Genomic DNA, 23,512 nt, shown 5'->3' on the forward strand with positions numbered 1-23,512 from the left:
CAAGCAACAATTATTTTTATTTATGTTTTTGCTTCTATGCTGTTCTGGGAGCAAATAAAAAACATAGAACACGTTCAGCTGCTTGTCTTCCCGGGCATGTCGTAAAAACCGACAGAGGGATTGTGTCCTCTAACATGATGGACTAATGTTATGGGCAATAGGCTGATCCCTTATCACCATAAGGTTCATCATATCCAGCTTACGACATCGTATCAACAGTGGGATAACGGGCGTGAGTTTATGTATGTATGTATGTTTCTGCCATTACATTGCATTTTTGAATAATTATGTACCCCAGCAATGAGAAAATAGGCAATTATCACGTCAAAAGTGAACAACACCATCTATCGTGTGTTCGGGAAACGTCGATTGGAAAATCCCCCATTAACCCAATGTACAGTTATTATTAAACCCATTACACATTAAGACTTGGTAGTCTTAAACTCTAGTAGTAGGTAGTCTAACAGAGAACGTGAAATTAGATAAATCTCCAAAAACTCATCATCTCTGACCCTATTCGGCTACTGCGCATGATTCATGGGCGGGAAATGGATGCATTTCTAAATCTTAATGAAGCGAGATCTTGAAGCATGGCTGCCACTATATCATGGATATTCAACTTATCCGCAAATTCATCATATTACTAGACACTAGAATTTCTCAGACTCACTTATAATTAATGTGAGAAATATTTTATACGTCTGGCTAGCTAATTTATCGTATCGAGGTTAGACACAAGGGCAGAAAATACGAAATTCGATAAATTTCTCTTGACTTTTATTATTGTTCTGTTTTTATAGCCATTAAATAAACGTCAGGCTTAAATATTTGCTTCCGTGTTGTGCTAATAAGCGTTAAAATTGTCTTCGAGACAAATGATTATCCATTTGTCATAAGCCTTGGTGACAGATATCGAATTTCTTGCAAAGTTTTGTTTTTTTTTCTGAGTTTTACGAGTTTCGAGGGTTTTTCGAGATTTTTTAGTTGTTTTTGTTGTTAAGTTGGCTTAGACACATAGAGCTGATGACGGATAATACAATTACGGAAGCAGTATATAAAGCGAAGGTAGGTGGTAGGGCTGGCAGAGAAAGACCTAGAAGGCCGCGACCAAATAGGAGATGTTCTTAGAAAAGTTTCTATACGATCTATTATCAACCGGCGTGCGTGTATGAAACGATTGATGAATGTGGAGGGAACAAGAGAAGTGTGTGGAAGCAAATGGAATTCCATAGTCTCTGCTTACCACGGTGGGAAATAGAAGTTTATGCAAGTACGTTAATATTGAAAAAACTTGAAGTTATTGTTTGTTGAGCGAGAAGAACGGGCTAAGTATTTAGCCTAGGTTTTGGTACATTATGTGATGCAAAATTTTGTAAGTGTATTATATTATTTAGGAAAATAATGAAATCCAAATATAAACAAAACTTTCCGTGTTTTCTCTTGATTTGAAGTCAGTATTATTTGTTGTCAGTTAAATCCCGTCTTACCTTCTTCTTCTTCTATCGTGTGGGTTGTAAGGTGAATGTAAGGTGAACCAAACTCATCAACCCTGGTGTCAGGGTTATTATTGAGCCGCCAAAGGCCCCTGACATGGCTCATATAACGCCTATTTACTGACATCAGTAAGTAGTAACCGGGATCAACGGCTTAACGTGCCTTCCGAAGCACGGATCATCTTACTTTTTGGACAATCAGGTGATCAACCTGTCTGTGTAATGTCCTAACCAAACTAGGGATCACAAAGTGAATTTTGTGATATGTCCCCACCGGGATTCGAACCCGGGACCTCCGGATCGTGAACCCAACGCTCAACCACTGGACCACGGAGGCCGTTACCTTACCTTTATACGACTCGAATCAACACCAAAATTTGCAAGCAACAGCATACAAATGACGGACAAAACGATAACATAATGATATTATTCTAACCTTGTTTGCTTTTCACTCCCTCCGTCTGTCATTCCCGGTTAGAAAGTGAGCGCGATGATCATAAATCACGCGCGATGACGTTGACAGCCGCACCGAAACCGACTCTCACATACTAGCGCTCACCTCCTGCGCTCTTCGCCTCTAGTTGACAAGCAAACTAATGATATTATGGAACAGTCGTACTTGCAGATAACCAGTTCTAACTAGAATGAAAATAAGGACCCCGTCACCGCCGGCGTGGTCGAAGATTTCCTTCACATACATACATAAACTGACGCTTATTTCCCACCGGGGTTAGCAGAATGGTATGAAATTCCATTTGCTTTGATCCTGACACACTTCTCTTGCTTCCCCCACATTCATCAATAGTTTCATGTACGCTTTATATACCGCTTTCGTAATCCTGTTATCCGTCATCCGCGTCACTGGAGTCGATTAATTCTTTCAAATTAAATCCTCTCAAACGACGCCCGCAGGTCTGTTGTCTTAATTTTTGTATCGAGTGAGAGCCCTCAGCGCCTCTGGCCAAGTAATTATACATTTTGCGGCAAATCTACAATAAATCACGTAAAAAATGTTACACAGAAAATCTGCTTTATGTTCGAGATTCAGTCAATTGTTTCGGGTGTTCCGGGGCGGTTTTAGTCCTATTGTCGACTACATATAAATACGTAAAACTTTGTAAGACATTTTCTGACCCAAATTGGCTTTTGATGTAGACGTTTTTAATCCATCTGCCTAAGAAAGATGGTGATATTTTTGAGTGTATGACTGTCTAGGAACATTTCTTAGTACCTCACTGTAATAAATATTATCATCATCACTAATTTAAGAAAGTGCCACGCTCTTGACGTTGTAGCATTCTCCATGCTACTTTTTAGGGAAAAATAGGGCAGTGGTTTCCCTCTTGCCTTCCGCCCCGCAGTATTATGGTGCCCAGAGTATAAATAATATAATGCATCATAATAATATCATGTTACTCTTACAAAAAGATGCAAAAACAGACTGCAAGTTGCTTTTCCACTTGCGCTCGGTCAGGCGCGATTTAGATCTATTAAGTTTTTCATTGAGAATATCTACAAGATTTCTATTTCATTTTCCTTTCCCTATTCTCATTGTTATTAATTTTCTTTCTCTTGCTTTCCCCTGTGTTCACTGAGCCCTGTAGGTTTCTTTACCCCGCGCAATTTTGCGGTTTCGATATAAGAAAGCTACTGTTAGATACTATATTACTAAACTAGCTAGCTGGCCTAACTTTTCTTAGCATTGACCGGATATTTAGAAATATACCTATTCTTTATTTGTCTTTGAAAAAGGTATCTACATTAATAGTATAAATATTATTAATAGTATTTGTAGAGGCTGGAGTCTGAACTAGGATACCCTGAGGTCTCCAAAGCATTATTATCGCTAAATAACAATTTCATATCTAAGTTGTGAAAGTCTTTTTTTGAGCCACCACAATGGGACTACTTAAATCGTCTTGAAAATCAAATGTGATGAGGTTTTAATGGTTTTAGTCACGTGATATAAACTATTAGTTGAAGTTCACAAACTACACTTTGCGTAGTGTTTTTGCTTCAATCATTTATGCCTAATCTGATTGTTTGCCGTTGAATTGTTTTTCCGGTTAATAATGGATGTACTCGTGTGTTTCTATTTTTATAAGGAATAAATCGGTGATAAACCTTCGTGCCAGACTCTATAAACCAGTTAAATTGCGTCAAAATGGATACCTGCATATTTTTTTATGACCGTGGAAAGCAACACAAAAATAATTAAAAAAAAATCTGTACATGGACTCATGTAACCTGCTGATTATGTCTCCATAGTCAACGCCATTACAGACGATTTGTACGTGTGAATTTGTGGTTTAGCTTGCGCCATAGACAGACAGAATCAGCCAGAATAACGATGTGAGATTATGTGCGAATCGGGAAAGGTTTCGTAAAGCCTTAAATGCGTGAAACTGAATCGTGGCGCTCAGAACACGTTCTTCAATCAGTTTCAAATGTCAGATTACAACTGTGGTTAGATACTCACATTTTGAAAGGGAATTACTATAATTATTACATTACAGTATATTGCAATTTCAGAGTGACCGAACCGCGTACACTATTACATTCTAAAGCAATGCATGTGATCGAAATAGAGCCATAACTCTGAGCGACTACAAACGTATACTTACACCGATAGATCGCAACTAAATTGTTTTCACATAACGATTTATCAAAGTAATTTCATCGATAGCAAACATTGCAGCGTTGCAGACATCGCTCCAGTTTAGATGAACCGTCGTGGACTCTATATCAACATCATTAGAGGTTTCTGCAATTATTTTAATCACAGAGGACGTAAATAATAACAGAGGCGCGTAATCGTCCTATCAGGAGAGAGTGGAATTGTGATCGCAACACGGGATTGGCTGAAATCGAAAGTTGACACGTGATCGAGACGTTAGATTATTGGTTTTTGAAACGCGACTTGCGCCTGCGATTACGCGGTGTTAGCTACAGTAATGAGACGTTGAAGACTTAATCAAGTGAGACCAAGAGCGGTTTAAGTCAACGGTGTGATTTATGTAATGGCTGTCATAATCCGTTTTCCTTTGCTCAGTCAAGAACGTTTCCCATTATATTACTATGTTTTCACAGTTTCCTTGTATAAATCTCTATCTACGACACCATCTGCTGGGAGCGAAACTTTCCGTCTTGTCTAACATGCCCGTAACAGAATTATGTATGATACATTGTCTCCATTCATCACTCGTTCTGATGGAGCGTACCCCTTAATAGATATAGAATTTATCGCCGCATAATTTATAAGCAGACTTAGCTCTCTCGTTACAGACGAGTCTTTATCGATTCTCAGTGCTAATCAATTACAGATATTGGCGTAATCACCGGTGCATTAGCTGCATTGATTTAACACCGGGAAACCGACCACATTTCAAAGTCTCTCAATGTCCAGGAAACATTTTAGCTACGTTAATTGGACACTAACTAAATGTGAGTGAGGCAGCCTTGGAATGCCTCGCGTGTCATTTAAAATATAGTATTAAACGTAAAGCTAAAACTGAAAGTATTGGGTTACTTAATAAAATTGACATTTGAGGAGTGCGCGAAAGTGCGCGCACGCAAGCCGGTAAAATAAGAATCAGGCATCAACCCTTCGAATATTATGTTACATGATCATGCCTGCCATGCTACCTGCTTCCATATTAAAAGGTCAACGGACAAGAAGTCTGAGCCGGAATATCACTGTTAAATGAGTCATTTTTGCTCGAACAATATTAATGGCAATTCTGCCCTAAAGAGTCATTTAGGTATTTTTTTTAATTATCTGCGACTCAAATCAATTAAAAACTTCAAATTAAACATAAGGGGTAGGTCCTACTAGGACACCATAGGCGCTACAACTGCGCCACCAACAAAATGTATGTATAAAATGGTAACCTGGTTGCGCAGCTGGTTATTGCCGGCAACCGAATTTCCCGCTGGGGTGACACAACCATTGTCTCTGTTTTTTTGCTCACGTCCCCTCTGAGCCTGAGCCTACCATTGTCTCCTTTTTATTAGTCTCCTCTCTGAGCCTTCACTTCGCTCTGTCCTGAGCGATTTGTGTGTTGTGTTATTGTGGCTGGTGTCTGATTGATTGTCTCTTGGCGATTTTTAAATTTACCGTTCTGAATAGTTTACTTAGTTAAACAAACTGGGTTAGATAATCCTTGATTTTGGTATCAGGTTAAAGAATCTTTATTCTTCCTATCGTGTGGGTTGTGAGGCGGAATACCAACCTTATCAACCCTGGTGTCAGGGTTATTGTTGAGCCGCTAAAGGCCCCTGACATGAGTCGTGTAAAGACAATATACTTACATCAGTAAGTAGTAACCGGGACCGACAGCTTAACGTACCTTCCGAAGCACGGATCATCTTACTTTCGGACAATCAGGCCTGTAATGTCCTAACCAAACTAGGGACCACAAAGTGATTTTTGTGATATGTCCCCACCGGGATTCGAACCCGGGGCCTCCGGATCGTGAGCCCGATGCTCAACCGCTGGACCACGGAGGCCGATAGAATCTTTATTCTCAAAAGAAATATTAACTAACTTAGATACGTAAAATATAAACAGTGAACTTGCATGAAGTGGTTTTAAGCTCGTAATCAAAATGTCCGTAGAATTAATCATTACTATTTTTTTTTGACGTGACCTATCGTAGATTTGCCGCAGGTGGCATTAACTACTTGGCCGGACAAATGGGGAGCGCTGAAGGCTCTCACCCGGTACAACGTTTAAGACAACAGGCCTGAGGGTGCCAAGTTGGGCGCGAACCTCGGCTCAGGGCGTCGTCTGAGAGGAAAAATATTTGAAAGAATTAGTCATTACTAAACTAACGAAGTTCGACCACAGATTATCAGAATAGGCTACGTAATGGTTTAGCAAACAGGCAACTTGTCGCCGCTAGCCCACTCATCTGCCTCCGTCTATATAAGGCGTCGAGTTAGCGCGACCTCCGTATCTCCACGATCTTTGCATTGTTCCTCAACCTTCGTTAATTATTATCGATACTTTCGAACAAACCTTAACCCTTTAATTCGCAACCTTTGGAGACAATTTTGCCATTTAGTGGCGGAATATCGAACAGTTTGAAGAATGGCATAATTGTCATATGTCGTGAGATGCAAACATTGATTCAAGATAAAATTTTAGGCAATTTAAATAATGCTTAATAAAGCTTGTTTTGTTTTAAGTACTTTTTAATTTTATTTAGAATTCTTTTTTTTAAGAACTGCGTGTTTAACCCTTTCACGGACAGAGATCATGGGTCATTGATGGTTCATAATAGGTAATATGACACCTTGGAATCGGAACGTCATTAGACGTTCTGTCCTTGAAAGTGTTAAATCCCGTCCGAGTCAATAATTTTCTCTTTATAAAATATTTTATAAAATTAAATCGATACGTACCACATTTTTAGCGCAGATTAACTTGTTAAACGTCAACATTAGCCGACAGTTTAATTAAAATGCGTAATACAAGTAGTTGATTTTTTTTTAATCTTAAATGGTCAACAGATTTCAACTTCCCCAAAAATAAACGGCTGTCATAACCAGAAGTAACTGATATATTTGCTTCCTTTTTTAAATTATTAATACCTTCATAAACATCTTATAATATACATACCATAAACGGCATACCTCTATACACTTTCCACTACTGAGCACAGGTGTCCCCCCAACCAATCGGTAGGAGCAACATCATACAATTATTATAATGCTTCCCAAAATGTGTTATCTCATCAACTAATAGAAACTGAATCAAGCAAATGCTTGATTAGCCTCCTCAAATGTGTATATATGTATATATATGTGTGTATATATAATACAGGTAGTTTTGACGTCGTAATGAATATTGAGGGGGATGATTCAGACCATAACTCCAGAGTTGATATCAAGTGGAATTTCCTGTCGGAAAATTCAAGAAAATTTTAGTGCTTTTTTAATTATTTTCAGTGTCATACTTTAGTGACGGAAAATGCCACTTGATATCAACTCAGAATCATGCCTCATAGTTTACAATATACGTACATATACAGTGTTACATATTATAATTTTTTGAAGTGATAAATATAAACCGTTAATATTCAACCCTTTTTTGTCAAAGCTTTCAATCGCCCCATCGATCAATTAATAGATAAAATCAGCTTCATATCTATTAAGAATCTCGGAGAAAATGTCTTGGGATGTGATTGAAGGGAAACTGGAATGTATCGAAGAGTAATGATGATGGACAGGTAAGAGTTTCGCACGAGACAGGTGGTGGGGCCTGTTTCCTTTTGAGGATAAAGGGGTTAGAAGAAAATTTATCGTTATGTTTAATTAATTTTCTGTTAGTTAGAAATTATCAATGTCGCGTGGGTGTCTGAATCTGAATCTTTATTTGCTTTAAATACGGTATACAGAGAAGGAATAAATTATACAGGTCCATGACATGTTTAGCCAAACAGTAGCATGCAAAATATCAAAATATAACAAACAGACACACAGACTAAGTTAGGTCATTTGTTCCAAAGATCTGATATCTATTCGTTATAATAAAAAGACAATGTATACTCCTAAGTTTTATTGATAGAAATGCAATGTAAAGTCATAAATATCGAGGAATGTTGCTGCTGAACTAATTAATTCTGGAAACCATGACTTTTTTACTTCTGATAGGTTTGCTCTTGGCCCCAGACTTGCCCGAAGGCATACCGAAGCCCAAGATGGAGCTCAGAAGGCGCATGTTCACTCTGACTTTGACGTGGGGATTGTAAAATTTATGACAGAGTCAATTGTATGATGTATGATTGTTTACTGTTTAGTTAATAAATTTGATAAAAAATACAAAAATCTTACCTGTTATGCTCTACTCAAATAATAAAAAATATTTATTCAGAAACAATAATAATAAAAAACAGAATGTAAATCCACCGCAGGCTTCGTCAGTAACAACATTCATATTAAAAAAATAAATAAGGGAAAGCATATTCAATTCATACATAATAAAATCCGCACAAGCTTCGTCAAAATACAAAAACAAAACCACATCAGGCTTCGTCCAAAACTACCTACTCCAGAAGCCCACCCCGGACCGCTTCCGCCTCAAAGATACCCATTAACTACTCAAATTAAATTAAATCTGAGAATTCTAACTTATTTACACTACCTACTTATAAATCTTAAAAAAAAAAACAAACAAAAACCAAACCATGAAATGAAACAATATCTTTTGCATAAGACGCTTTATGAACCACAACTCTAGTCAGCTTAATTTAACACAAAAAAAAATATAAAGCAAATATTTTGTTTTTAAAGGCCTCCGTTTACACAGCACAATGATAAAGAGATCGTTTCACAGATAACTCTGACAAGTTTTAAGACCGTTGACGTTATTAATTAGTAAGTATAAAAACAATGACGTTGGACATTCCATCATTTCCTTACGCAGCACAGTGGACCATACAGAGTAGCTAAAAAACTTGTTAACGGAAAAAACTGAATCATGTCACAAATTCATAACGTGAAAATTCGTGATTTTTAGATTTTTTAGAGAGAAAATAGTATTAAATACTTAGTCTAAATTTCGTTACATAATTGAGTTTTTTGCGATACTGTCCGTTGAACCAGATAAAAAAAATATTAAAAAAAAAACTGTTTAACATTACGCGGTGGTATTTTTATTAAAACGCAACTAAATTCTGAAAATTAAAAACAAACAGAATGGCTTAGCTTATTTCTAATAGAAATCTCTACGAGCAGAATATGTACGGCGATATTTATTGTTATTAAATAAAAACATTTGTGATTGTGTAGCCATGGTTTCTTGATAAAAACTGCTGGAACGACTCGTGAACATTAAAAATATTTTTTTTATAGCAATTTATAAACGAAACACTGTGCATTGTTATGTATATTGAGAGGTTTATTAATTACCCCAATACAATGACTGTTGGAAGTGAATGGTCACCCTTGTTAAGACTTTATTAAGTCCTCATTACCATCTTGTCTTATGCATCTATAATTTTGCTTGTTTACTTTTTTATTCGCCTCAAATGGCATTAACAGCTACTCGGCCGGACAAACGGGGAGCCTGGTACAAAATTTAAGACGAGTGCAAGCGTCAGCTCAAGACGTCATTTAAAAAGATATATTGGCCCTGATTTCTGCATCTCCTAATTTTATTTTAAGTTATACCTGTCATTTTCCCGAAAAGGAAAGAGACGGATGATTGGGAACTGTTAATTTTAAAATTAATGAAAACAAAAATGGGATAATGGAGAATATAATAGGCATCTCGCGCATATCCAATCCGTTGACGTGTGCTGTCAACTTAATTCTGTCGGGTTATTGACCAATATAACATTTTGGAAAGGCTTTTTTAAACTTCTGCCTAAAATTGACATGTGTTTCATAAATATTATGCCTGTCGATTACCCGTCCCTTTCCTTTTCGGCGTTAAGAAACTGGAGCCAACATCTATGTTTGGAATGGCATTCATTATACGCACTGAACCCATAGATTCCTATCCACGAAAATGTCTATGAATTTACCACAAGAGAATTTTTGATTAAAAATGAAAGAAAATAAAGAACAAAGAAGCTAAGGCAAACATGTTCATAACAAATGTTGTAGTAGACTAAACAGTATGATAGTTTGTTTAGAGTTTGGACGCAGTTATTATTGGCAGTCGGTCTGAGACACCTGAATTAGACGACTAATTGATGTCGAGATTGCAGACAGCGCTGATTGATGGATTGATAGACAAACGAATGTCTGTTGAAATGTACGTTTTATATCTAGGCTAGACGAAAGATGTAGTTATAAGAACAATCCTGCGCGTACTAATAGTGAAGACAGGCGTGAGTTTATGTATTGGATTGTGAATCAAATCCTATAATATCTAAAGTCTTACCCCTGACAGACATTTCTATTTCCAAAATAAAATGCGTGATTCTTTCTAGTTTGTATTTCTTCTACCGTGTGGGTTGTGAGGTGAATTACCAACCTCATCAACCCTGGTGTCAGGGTTACTATTGAGCCGCTAAAGGCCCCTGACATGGCTCATGTAACGACTATGTACTTACATCAGTAAGTAGTAACCGGGACCAACGGCTGTAGTTTGTACTTAAATCTAGTTAATTTTAGATACATCGTGCATTGCATCGTGCGTAAAGGTACCCATACAAGTACGTATGGCTCTTAATGACACGGTAACGAATACTGAGGGAGATGATTCAGACCATGATTCTGAGTTGATATCAAGTGGAATTTCCTCTCGGAAAATTCATGAAAATGTTTCGTGTTTTCTTTTAATTATTTTCAGTTCCATACTTTTGTGACAGAAAATCTCTTATTATTATTATTAGATATTAACTCAGAATATAGAACTGAATCATCCTCCTCAGTATTCGTTACGATGTCACTAACACTGTATAAATAAATACCCCTTTTACATTTTTTATCTATTTATAAGGAGCCTATCTCTTTTTAACACGTCTTTGCAGCTAAAAGAAAGCAAAGGACAGTAGACGTGACGCAAGATCTAACACGTGCTCACTAGTCACACGTGCCTGTGGTAACATGCCACTCTCCGACTGGGAGCCACGACCGTAAACTTCAAAGACACCACGTTTAATAGGAACTAGGAATGATGTAGGTAAACCTTCTAAATAGTTGATGGAACTACAAAAGGGAAAAGTTTTCGACTGTTTAATTAGTGACATGCCTTGATACATAATACGCCTACTGGGGATTAAAAAAGCCCTATTGAAGCATTTCATTTAAAAAAACAATATTGCAATTTGACATTTGCGCATGTTATGTTAAATAGGATTTTTGCTTTTTTAGATGAAATGCTTCTATGTGGCTTTCGACTCTGTAGTGTTTAAGAAAAATATATGATAAATTATGCAGGGTGTTAGTGACATCGTAACGAAAACTTTGATGGGTGATTGAAATCATGATCCTAAGTTTGCAAACCATTTCTATTTCTAATAACTCCCGAAGGAAGTATGTAGCACATACATCTACAATACAGTGAATCCACTGGAGTTTAGAAGGAAATTCTATATATTTCAAGGAATTTGAGATAACGAAGTTACGACTATCTTGGGATCTCAGAGTAATGTTCAGCTCTTGAGCTTCTAAAAGCATACTTCAACTGTTTCACTACTGGTACAGTGTAATGAAATATCTTATATTTTAGTCTACCCACAACACTGTAAACATTAAGAAGATTTAACTATAATACATATTTACTGAAACACAAAAAAGTACACTGTTTTGTTTTCAATATTCCAATTTTAAATTCAACTTCAAAATCTGATACATTTCGAATTGCCGTTCCGTTTCACAAACAATAATGACAAATTCGCGATTGAATACAATAAACGATTATGTTACAGAAAACACTTTACTTTTTACGAAAGACAGAACCTTTTTAGCTTTAGCAGAGTAGTAAGTAAAACTAAATAATATCTCATATACAAATTCTTCAAAATCAAAGGTATAGTAAAGTATAGTTCCGGTAGCGATCCGGCACTAGCTTCGTATCCGCTATTAATATACTGGATACTTACGAATCGTAAATATTTATACCGCGGAATTACGATAGTTACGATAAAAGTTTGTGTTTACGACCTCTGTGCATTAGGGTTGCCGACGCGGACGCAGGGTTTAATCTTTACAGGCTATGAAACCCTAAAAAATATTTATGTTAGTTTACTTAGTAACGGTAGTTCATAAAGATCTAAGTCTAGATTTTATCGTTTTAATATGAGTAGGTAGGTACTGCTTGTATTTCATAATAATTAAAACACATAATAACGTTTAAATGGGGATATGAGACTCCCGATATTTCGACAAGAAGAAAAAAGGTAAGAACCCGTTATTATGTGTTCTAATTATGATAATAACCGCGTAAACTTAAAACAATGTATTTCATAATGTCTAGGATTTATAGAATTGTCCCAATGTAGAGTAAATTAGAAGTACGAACCAGTTAATAAATAGTTAATGATTAAGAATGTTTCTTCATCAACCCGCAATGGAGCAGCGTGGTGGAGTATGCTCTATACCCCTTCCGGTATATTAAGGGGACGCCTGTGCCCAGCAGTGGTACATATATACGTAGGCTATTTATGTTAAGAATGTTCAAGAATTTGAAATTCTGTCTTCTACAAAGTTTGCAAACATAAACGTTCAGCTGCTTGTCTTCTGGGCAAGTCGTAAAATCCGACAGAGGAATTGTGTCCTTTCTAACACGATGGACTAATGTTATGGATAGGCTGAATCCTTGTCACCATAAACTTCACTATAATCTATTTCAGAATTTCGTCATAGAATAATACTATGTATTGAACGGCAATTCTCCGCTCCCCACCAGCGCCTCAGCTAGGTTTACCTCACTACCCCCCCTCACCCCCCTCGAACATAGTTTAGACTTCAATTGTATGGCGTCAGACGTCACACACACACAGATGCGCTAGTACGATAACGTCAATGTGTTGTGGGTGTCTGTGTAATACGAGGTTGTTTGCATGAAGTGTCCGGGGTGTGACTTCGTATTAACTGTGGCTGCAAGTCTTTGATTACTGGTGGCTCTGCCCACTACATTAGAGATTACGGGCGTGAGTTTATGTATGTATACAAATGAAAAGTATGACGCATTAAATATCAGCATTTTAGGTCGTTATCCGCTATCTGGATCGACTGGCTTCGACCACTGTTATTACAACTATACTGTTGTGTTATTACAAGCCCTGAGTCTTGTTTCAACGTAAACACGGCTATTAACAACTACTTAGTACTCATTTTAAGTAAAATAACTCGTGTTCTTGAACTTTACCGGCCTTGTTATTTTATATAATGAGAGAGTAAGGCTGTGAGAAGAAAGTGCGTACAAATTAGAGTAATTGTTGCTATTTGTTTTATTGTTCACAAGGCTGAGAATTAACTCGTTTAAGTTGTTAAGAATTGTTCGTTTCGAATTTTAAATTGCGTGCTGTAATACTTTTGCTTGTAAATATTTTCGTTTTGTAACTTTTGAATCTCTATGCGTAGAGTTGTAGGTAATCATGTGTTTAAGAAAAGCGCTTGCGTTAGTAGTTTTTTAGGGTTCCGAATGTCAAAATTTAAAACGGAACCCTTATACTAAAATAAAAAAAAATAATAATTAAAAAAATAATAATAACTGTTTGAATTTAATTATTATTGAATTGTACTGTATTCATGTGTTATGTCTGATTGTTGAAATTTTAGTTCTGTGCAATAAAGTTATTTGATTTGATTTGATTTATAGGATCACTTTATCGTCCGTCTGTTTGTCAAGATCTTTTTTTTATGTTACTTACTGGCTTTTGCCTGCGGCTTCGCTCGCGTTATATTCGGGGTAACGCGGTTCCCCTTTCCTAATGTACCATTTTTTTGCTTCCTACCTTGAAAATTACAAATTACACTTGGAAATTGGAAAGATTCCAGATATTACTGTTTAGCAATAAGGCCGTCCATTGTGCTTATTTTATTCGTCTGTACACGTCCTGTGTTTACGTCCTGTGAAGTAAACACACGTAAGAACGCTCTCAAAATCGTCTGTTTAAGCAGATATAAAGCCATTCGTCCACGTTGGTAACTAGATTTTCCTACCACTTACGAGAGAAGATATTTATTTCGCTGTTTTATAACTACTTGTGTAGGCAGAATCATTTTTCCACATTTGCACCTTTTTAAAGCATACATAACGATTTAAATTACACTTAGCAATGAAAGCGACCACGCATCAACTTCTCTGCGCATTACCTTGCGAAATTAACGTCCTATCAGCACATTTGCAACATTGTAAGAAGGAATAAACTACTCCATAATCTGGCTCTTAACACTAAACTAACCTGCTTGTCCAAACAGCCAATTACAGCGATGGACCGTTCTTAAATCATCATAAAGCAAACTAATGGTCTGACCTGTGGTGGCCATACTATGAGTAATGTTCTGGTCTTTCAATGGGGATCGTGCAACTAAAGGTGCACGTCCATTGGAGCGAAGTCGGAGCTAACAGACCGTACGGTGCGTCGCCATTTGCGACAACTACGACATTACGACCCCAAAGCCGATTTGGCGAACGCAGTTCTATAGATATCAGAATCATTTATTCAACGTAATTTTTTTCAACATTTAAAAACTTTTTGAAGGTCAATTTATCATTTTTGAATCTACGTCGTTTCGCAAGGTGTTATGGCTGAGGAGAAGAAATGACAAGTAACTGCAATAGCAACACATCTTTTAAATCGATGTAGGTTTACATTACGAGTTATTTAATAACTAGAGGAACACATTTAATACCAGGCATCTTTAAAATTTAGGTAATCATTAATCTCATAATTAGCTTTTTTACACAAATTAAGCTTCACAATATTATCTGGTGTTTCATTGTAAAAACGTATGCATAACCCCAAAAAAGATGAATTGAATTTACCTAATCTAGAATTTTGAATAGCAGAATTTAGAATGATAGAAATCAATCTTGTCGGTGTAGCGTTTTCCATCTATCGCTACACAAAACTAATTCTTTGACTTCTTGTATAAGTAAGTAAGATACGACACGTAGAAAGCATAAATCAAGAAATCCTGACGCTCCGTCACCATACTATTAAGTTAAACTATATTTGTTTTAACACGGAAGTACTTCCAGTGTGGTAAATTTTGCTTTTTATTGAAGGTTTTGAACAGACAGTCTGTTGTTTCCAACGGTCGTTACGGTTACCAAAAAGGCCGCCAAGGACGGACATAGTATAACAGTCCTACGTTCCGCTTGAGTAGACACACAGCTTAATGTTGGTTTTGCAATTTATCGACAGTTCAACGACCTGGGGCCTGGGATTAGGTAGCCAACTGCCTATAAATTTCCCGAGCTGAGTTCAGCATTTCCATTTGAATTTTTAAACGCGGGTAAATAAAATTGAGGCTATTTGTCACGGCAAATCCGGGACGCAGGTATGAACGGATTTTACCCCTTTTTAGGGTTCCGAACTTCAAAAGGAAATACGGTACCCTTATCTGTCTGACAAGACCCTTTTTCTCGGGAACGCGTGAACATAAACACAACATTTTTTTCCACGCAAACGACCTACCAACTTTTATTTAAATCCCTTCCCTCCTTTTCGCTGAGATATTAAAAAAATGTCAAACCCTATAAAACCGGAAGGGAACGTGCACGGCAATCTGTCGCGGCGCGGGCGCAGGTACGCTGAAACTTGATCCAATCCCGCGCATACGGCTTCCGAGGACACCGTGATACGAGGGGATTACGGATTTATCAAAGGATTTTAATTCTGCAATTAAATGATTGTCCTTTTAAAAACTACATAACATACGACTATATTCCTAATGAGGGACTTTCCAGGCCACTTTACTCAAAAACAAAATATAGATGGCGCTGTACAGTTAACTTTCTAATTTCATGGCCACAAAAATATTCGAATCTTTTATCTTTATTTTTGGGTGTATATTTTTTTATTTTATTTATTTTCTTTATATCCTTAATCTAAATTCATGGTTTGAATGATGCCGTTAAACCACAGAGGTTTGTCTCGGCACCTATTCGTCGCATTAAAACAGAAAAATAAAAAATAAAATAAAAATATAAAAATACAGAAAACATTGAAAGAAATGAACTCAAAAACACACACAGTGCACTGTCTCGTACCGAATAGGCATAAATGCCAATCAATGCGGCGTACCTCGTATACGAGATTCCCTCTAAAACCAGTTTGTCGCTTACTCGATGCTTCATATACATCATGATCTATTAATTGATTGCCTATTGTAACGTCGTAATGAAGACACTTTTTATTACACCCAGTCATAATGACATCTTCCACCCATTACTATAATGATCAAAATAAAGAGAAACAATATAGGTTGCAACATAATTCTCTACATAATATGATCCAAATATCAAGCAACAATTTATTAATAATAAAAACCAAAACATTGTTTACTGTAAGCATTTTCATTATATCGATTAATTATATAATATTACGATTGATTATTTGTTATCGGTTTTAGGTCGCACGCAAGTTTGAATCTAAGCATAGACCTAAGCCAATGATTGACGAAATTGTTTTTGAATTCATTATTGGATCATAAATGATTATCACGTGCTCAGCGGTGAAGGAAAACATCGTGAGGAAACCCAGATTTCCGAGAAATGTATTTCGGAGGTATGTGACCTAACCTATATTGGGCTGGTTTTCCCTTCGCGGGTTGGACCTGTGAAATCTTTAGATTAAGTAAGTGGACCGTGTGAAAAAAAACGGGAAAACGCTCAGAACTCATTATCAGATGAGCTTTATAAAATACTCATTAATTATTACAAAAATTTCACTTATACATCGAGTGCAGTGTATTACTGCGTCTCGATTCGCATTTACCTACATACAGTTTTAGTATTAAAATACAAAACAGCTACGCTAACCAAAACGTACGTTTACAAAATAACCTATAACCTCTTCCTTGCAAATGAGGCTGATAATTTTATACTGCTTTACAAATAAATAACTTAACATATAAATAATAAAATATATAAAATCAAAGTACAACGGACACTAATGTGACACTGCGTAACAAAATAGCAAATCCAACCGTAGAAATGTAGTTCATTTACTTCTCTTGACGACGGACCCTGATTGCGGAGTCAGGAGTTACGGGTTTGGCAGTAAGTTGCCATGGTAACGAGCTCAGTCGGTGACAGGGCGTGGGTTGGGAGTAATCAGGTGGATAGGATGACTGGTAGAGTATGATTATTGTACCTACTGGTATCATAGACTAAGAAATAATACTACTTATAGAACGGCAACTCTCCGCTTCCAAGTAGGCAATGAATCCGAGGCGAATTTGCAGTGAATAATGCAAAAAAGGCATAACACTATATGATTTCTTAGGACCTTAGTCAAGTTACAAACGATTATGACAATCGACAGTGATAGTGATAAATATATACGGGATTGACATTTCACCTAATGTCGTTTGCAATTTGGTCATCATCATCAGCCCATTAACGTCCCCACTGCTGGGGCACGGGCCTTCCCCATGGATGTATAGGGAGATCGGGCCTCAAACCATCACGCGGGCCCAGTGCGGATTGATGGTTATTAACGACTGCTAATGCAGCCGGGACCAACGGCTTAACGTGCCTTCCGAAGCACGGAGGAGCTCGAGATGAAAACTTTTTTTTTGTGGTGACCCATCCTTTGACCGGCCTTTGCGAAAGTTGCTTAACTTCAACAATCGCAGACCGAGCGCGTTTACCGCTGCGCCACCGAGCTCCTCATCAATCGTATGGCGTCAGACGCCACACACACAGATGCGCGTATACGATAACGTCAATGTGTAGTGTCTGTGTAAAACGGGGTGGTTTGTATGAAGTGTCCGGGGTGTGCTGTTACTATGGTGAAGAGTTATTTTAGAATTTTGTGAATTAGATATTATTTCACTGGATGAAATGCTAATCTAGAAATAAAAGATGATCAAGGAGCCTGACTCGCAAATGCGAAGAAGATAGACAGTCTGCGCCCCCCATGTATTCTTTTTTGAATTTAGTTGATATTAAGTTTGTACGAGTGCCTGAAACCCTGATTATACTAAAATTTCACCTTAAGACATAAATACCTTCTTACTAATATTTACTAAGGATTGCAACTTTGTCTTTGACAACTTGTACACGCGTATGTTCTCTTTAGTAGAAAGCAAATCGCTTTGCGTAATAGGAGTACTATAAGCGCTGTAATATTGGGATTAGTCTGGTTAATACGCGCAATGTGACAGTGCGTAGGTTGGCAACATTGCGGGATTACCAACACGACGTTGGCAACATTGGCGAAAGTCTTCGACTCGTGAAATTAAAGATTCGATTCAGTTTTCAATTCGTTTGACAAGCTGACAACGCGTCATATTAAGCTCCATTTTAAGCGAGATTTGTGTATAATCTTGTTGATTTTTATAATGTTTAGCAACCAATTGCTGTTATGCAATTCGTTACTCTTACACATTCGTGCAACAGCTCAATTTTGATGTAAGAAGCTGAGTAGGTATTCTTCTTCTATCGTGTGGGTTGTGAGGATGACCAACCTCATCAACCCTGGTGTCAGGGTTATCATTGAGCCCCCAAAGGCCCCTGACGTGACGCAAGTAACGACTACGTACTTACATCAGTAAGTAGTAACCGGGACCAACGGCTTAACGTGCCTTCCGCATCACGGATCATCTTGCTTCTGGACAATCAGGTGATCAGCTTGCAATGTCCTAACCAAACTAGGGATCACAAAGTGATTTGTCCCCGCCGGGATTCGAACCCGGGACCTTCGATCGCGAGCAGAACGCTTAATCACTGGACCACGGAGGCCGTTAGTAGGTATTTAAGAATTTAACGGTATCTACATGATTTTAAAACTCGAAGCTCTTACTCTTAGGTCCAAAAATATTGGTTTTGATAATTGTTTTTGTTTGATTTTATAGAGGTCTCTTGGGCCAAGTTGTCCCAAGTCAGCCAAATGGATACTTGAAAGTATGAACTATCTTTTTTGTTTTTGACTTACCTACTTGGCCGGATAAATTGCGAGCGCTAAGGGCTCACAGCTGGTACAAAATTTAAAACAACAGGCCCGAGGATGCCCAGTTGGGCGTGAACCTCGGCTGAAGGCGTTGTCTAAGAGGATTATATTTGTAATTTTGAAATCAAGTATCCATAAGCGTATAAGTATAAAAAATAGCCATGTAAGTAGAACTTGTATATCGCCTAAGGATGCCATCATGTTTGTCGCAGATAGCACGATAGTTATGATATCTTGGACACTTCTCGCATGAAGAGTTGTTATGATATGAGCCTGTTTCACTCCTGCGCACATCGACCGAGGACCTAGTAGATGCTAAATATTGAAAAACTTTAATTTATAACGAGTATGACATAAGTCGTTTTGGCAGCAATGTGATACATCATCAAATCAAATCAAATATACTTTATTGCACACCAACCAACCATCATGTGCCGTATTCATAAATTACTATTTCGTATTCTTTTCTTCTTCTCTCGCCCACACGATCAGTGAACGACCTCATCAACCCTGGAGTGGTCTTACCAGTAAGTCTATTGGGAAGGAAATTCCTAATATTCTGTATTACTACATGCCGGTAGGTTAGAATTGATATTTATAATCAACCACAAACCGTAAGCATCCTATTGAATATGAACTGTGTGGTGGTCTTCTTCCGTAGGATGTAAGGTCCATGACCAACTTTCACCAAGCAGTGTTCAATCTCTATAGACGCCAATCTAAAAAAGCAATGTACTATTTAACAAGTATTTAACACGACGCACTTTATTTTTATGCCAATGTCTAATAGCAGAATTGCTTTTTTAGAGGGATTGTTGTGTGGCCTGTGGTTTGTAGTAGGAATGGAAGTGATTCCTGCAGAGACCTAATTTTATGTTAAGTTATACCTGTCATTTTCTTGTCTACCGAAAACGAAAGGGACGGGCGATTAACATTTATTAATTTTAAAATAAATTACCCGGTTAATCTAATAGTCAATTTAATTCTCTCGCATTATTGTGCAATGTAAAATTTTTAAAAGGTTGTCGTCAGCCTAAAATTTACGTGCGTTCCATAAATGATATGCCCGTCTCTTTTGTTTTTGGCGGATAAGAAAATGTCGTGTATAATTTAAGAAGTATCTAGCACCCAGTCGGTCGTTGTCTCCACACAACGCCTCCGCGCACTAGCAAGATTATCAGGCGTTACTTATTTCCGTTTGCAATGTAAATACATGAAACTAGTTGTATTATCTATATTAATTTATCTTTATTATCTGTAGCACTGCAATCTTGCGTCGTCATAACTGTTTATTGTGAATTTATTCGTACGATAAATCGAGTTGCAGTGATAAAGTATCGGTATAAGTAAACAGGTGTTTAATAAATTTATTTAAATACTGAATATTTATATATTTTTTGTGTTGTTTAATTAATTTAATACAAAGTTACATAGTACGATAAAAAAAGTATAAATATTGTGCTTTAAGAGGTGGTTTTGATAGTGAAAATATCTAAAGTGCGTATACAAGTTAATGTTTCAGAGGAAGTTTTATCTAGGAAGTAGGTACCTATCGATCGGTTATTATTCGATGGAAAATTACTTATCTCTTGTTATTGTTCAATACTATGTTTATAACGAAAATATAATGCATTCATCATCATCAATTTAAGAGCCACGCTCTTGTCGGTGTAGCATAATGCATTACATATATTATTTTTTGTGTTGATGCTTTATTCTCTTTATCAGTTTTTCCGTATTAAGTATGTGATTATTTCAGGCAATTCATAAACCACAGTGCCATATTATGGTTTGATTTGATAATTCTTACGCTGTCATATTTTTCAGTTTTATATGGAATTATAATCACTATTACAGAACAGGGAAAAGTTTTGTTAATTTGAAAAATTTTTTGTCATTATGCGCCCCTTTGATGTATTTTTAACTGCCTATACACGTCCCACTGCTGGGCACAGGCCTCCCCTCAATCAACCGGAGGAGGTATGAAGCATACTCCACCACGCTGCTCCACTGCGGGTCGGTGGTCTTTGATGTATAATAATTTACTATTTAAAGCGCCCAATCTCCTATTGTAACCTATACACATCAATATTAAGTATACTAATGAAAAAAGACAGTTTTGACCGCTGAATGGCGAAGTCTTTTAATTTTTGGACGGGATCCATATATTACATATATATTATTTTGTATTAACCTTACTCTTTTCGTTCTAGCAACCCCCCGCTGCGCCGCCACTGGCCCTGCCTGCGCCGACGGCTGCGCCCGCGCCGGCTGCGTCCCTCGCCGCCGCGCCGCGCACCATCATCATCCAGCGCCCCGACGCTCGGCACGGTTTCGGATTTACGCTCCGACATCTCGTCGTCTACCCACCGGAGTCTTTACAGGTACGATCCGATGCTTTACATCCACTATATAACGCATGTCTTGGCCTCTGACATAGTCGCGTTGTACATCACATTGAAAGTGATTGAAGCGCTGTTATCATAATGTATTTTTTCTGTGTGTCCCGGTGAAGTAGTTACCATGGCGTCCTAAAATATCATATGTTTCTTTCTTTATGAACTCCTGTTAGATATAGGTACATAAACTCATCTTTTTCCTGGAGGGGTAAGCAGAGACTATGGAATTCCATTTACTTCGATCCTGACACTCTACTTTCTGTTTCTTTTTCTTAGACATACCTTTCTGAAAATCATACACTGATCCACAATATCCCCAACTAATATTTGAACTCCTAATAAATCAAAGAAATATTTCAATAATTTCTTAAAATACTGCAATTGCAGGTGAAGATTTCTAACGGGTCCTTCTCTCAAATTGCAGGAGTTATATGAGGATGCGCGGCACCTCGCGGTGGGCGCGGTGGGCGCTCCGATGGACACGATCTTCGTGAGGTCCGTGCGCCCGGGCGGGCCAGCGGCCGCGGCCGGCCTGCGCGCGGGGGACCGCGTGCTCGCAGTCAACGGAGAGCCCGTCGCTTGCGGTCGGTCGAGGGCCCCCTACGCGAGGGTCGTGCAACTGGCACAGAGAGAGCCTCGCACGCTCAGGCTCACTGTTGTGCCGAGAGACCACGACTTGTTGCAACGGGTAGGTTTGATTGTTTATTTTGCGCGCCTAAGACAATTCATGAACTCAAGCAGTTTGGTGAGTTCCCCTTCAAGACTCCACGCCACAAAAGATTTGTTTGTTTGTTGATTTAAAAACAACATATTTGCTTCAGAAATTTACTCTTAAGTATAAAAAACTGCGATTACCTAAATGTTTTATTAAAACTAAGAATGTTTTCTTCTCCAGTATTTCAGCGAAGCCGCTTACAACCCAGAGTCAAACCAGCGAGCTATAGAAATGCCGGCACCAATCACCGAACACGAATCGCGGCTGTTCGACGCCTACCGGAGGCCTAGGGCTGCGCTGCCAGCCCCGCAGGCTCCGGTCAGACATCGGGAAGAACCCGAATATGCGAGCGTCGCGTCTCTTACCCCGTCGCGGTATGATATGCGACTTAGCAGTACACCGCACTATCTATTACATGATAGGTTGGTATTCAGAAATAACTAAAAAATTGAAATTCTTGTTTCGGGAAAGAAAAGAGGATTATTTTTTAATCAGTGACATCTTTGATTTCAGCAGACGGGAGTCAGACACGTCACTGCCCTCATCGGCAACAGAAAGTAAGGACAGTCTCGGCTCTTTCGACTCCAACTCGACACTGACCGGGCGAGAAATCGACGACTCGATCATCCTCTCCCGAATACGAAAGAGCCTTGAACAGAAGGAAGCCTTCCTTAGAAGACCGAGCCAGCCTACTGGTTGGGTGACCCCTGATGCTCCTCCACCGATTAAACAAAAGGAGTTCTATGCCAGACCACAGAAGCTTCAAAAACCAGCGTGGCCGCCGCCTGCTGCGTCGCCTCCACTCACCGCCTCCCCTCCGCCTTCGATCCCATCCCAGGATCAGAAGAAAGAAGATTGTTCAGCAAGCGTTGATAGTGGAACTTACAGCGGCTATGGAGAGGTCAATGGAACTCATGACAAGATGCGGCAGAAATTAGATAAGGCGCAGTTTGTCTCGACCCTGGCGAAGATACAGGAGATGGCGCCGAACATCCAGAGCACGAACATGGGAACTGTCAGTAATGGTTCCTCGGAATACAGAGATGAACAGAGGGATCCTAATCAGGATAGCAGGTAATTATCTCATATTTCATTATGATGACACTATAGACGCTACTTGGATTATTTTCCCAGAAGAGAACCTTTTGTTCCAGCCAAGAACTCTGAAAATCGCAATGCGATTACTATTCTCCACATTTACACTCTCAAGGATAGAACGTATACAGGCGACGCGATTCATTCAAAGCGTCACTACTATGAAAGGCCAATGACCCGTGGACTATCTAGTACACTAAGTAGACAATACTATTGATAATTTTC

General features: G+C 38.2%; 1 protein-coding gene across 13 annotated transcripts in view; it reads left to right on the top strand.

The window, feature by feature from the left end:
- The window catches only part of LOC126367292 (rho GTPase-activating protein 21), a 472,944-nt gene that overhangs the window by 348,584 nt on the left and 100,848 nt on the right, over positions 1 to 23,512 (top strand). For 9 of the 13 annotated variants that reach the window (XM_050010725.1, XM_050010729.1, XM_050010726.1 and 6 more), the window contains 4 exons: positions 21,292 to 21,462; positions 21,902 to 22,165; positions 22,373 to 22,614; positions 22,688 to 23,266. In XM_050010725.1, the coding sequence (XP_049866682.1) occupies positions 21,292 to 21,462; positions 21,902 to 22,165; positions 22,373 to 22,614; positions 22,688 to 23,266 (1,256 nt within the window). Of the gene's footprint in view, positions 1 to 20,448; positions 20,620 to 21,291; positions 21,463 to 21,901; positions 22,166 to 22,372; positions 22,615 to 22,687; positions 23,267 to 23,512 lie in introns of those variants that run through there. The other 4 variants (XM_050010727.1, XM_050010730.1, XM_050010737.1 and 1 more) reach the window with 3 other exon arrangements.

Source organism: Pectinophora gossypiella, chromosome 6, assembly GCF_024362695.1.
Source record: "Pectinophora gossypiella chromosome 6, ilPecGoss1.1, whole genome shotgun sequence".
In the NCBI taxonomy this organism is placed as follows: Eukaryota; Metazoa; Arthropoda; class Insecta; order Lepidoptera; family Gelechiidae; genus Pectinophora; species Pectinophora gossypiella.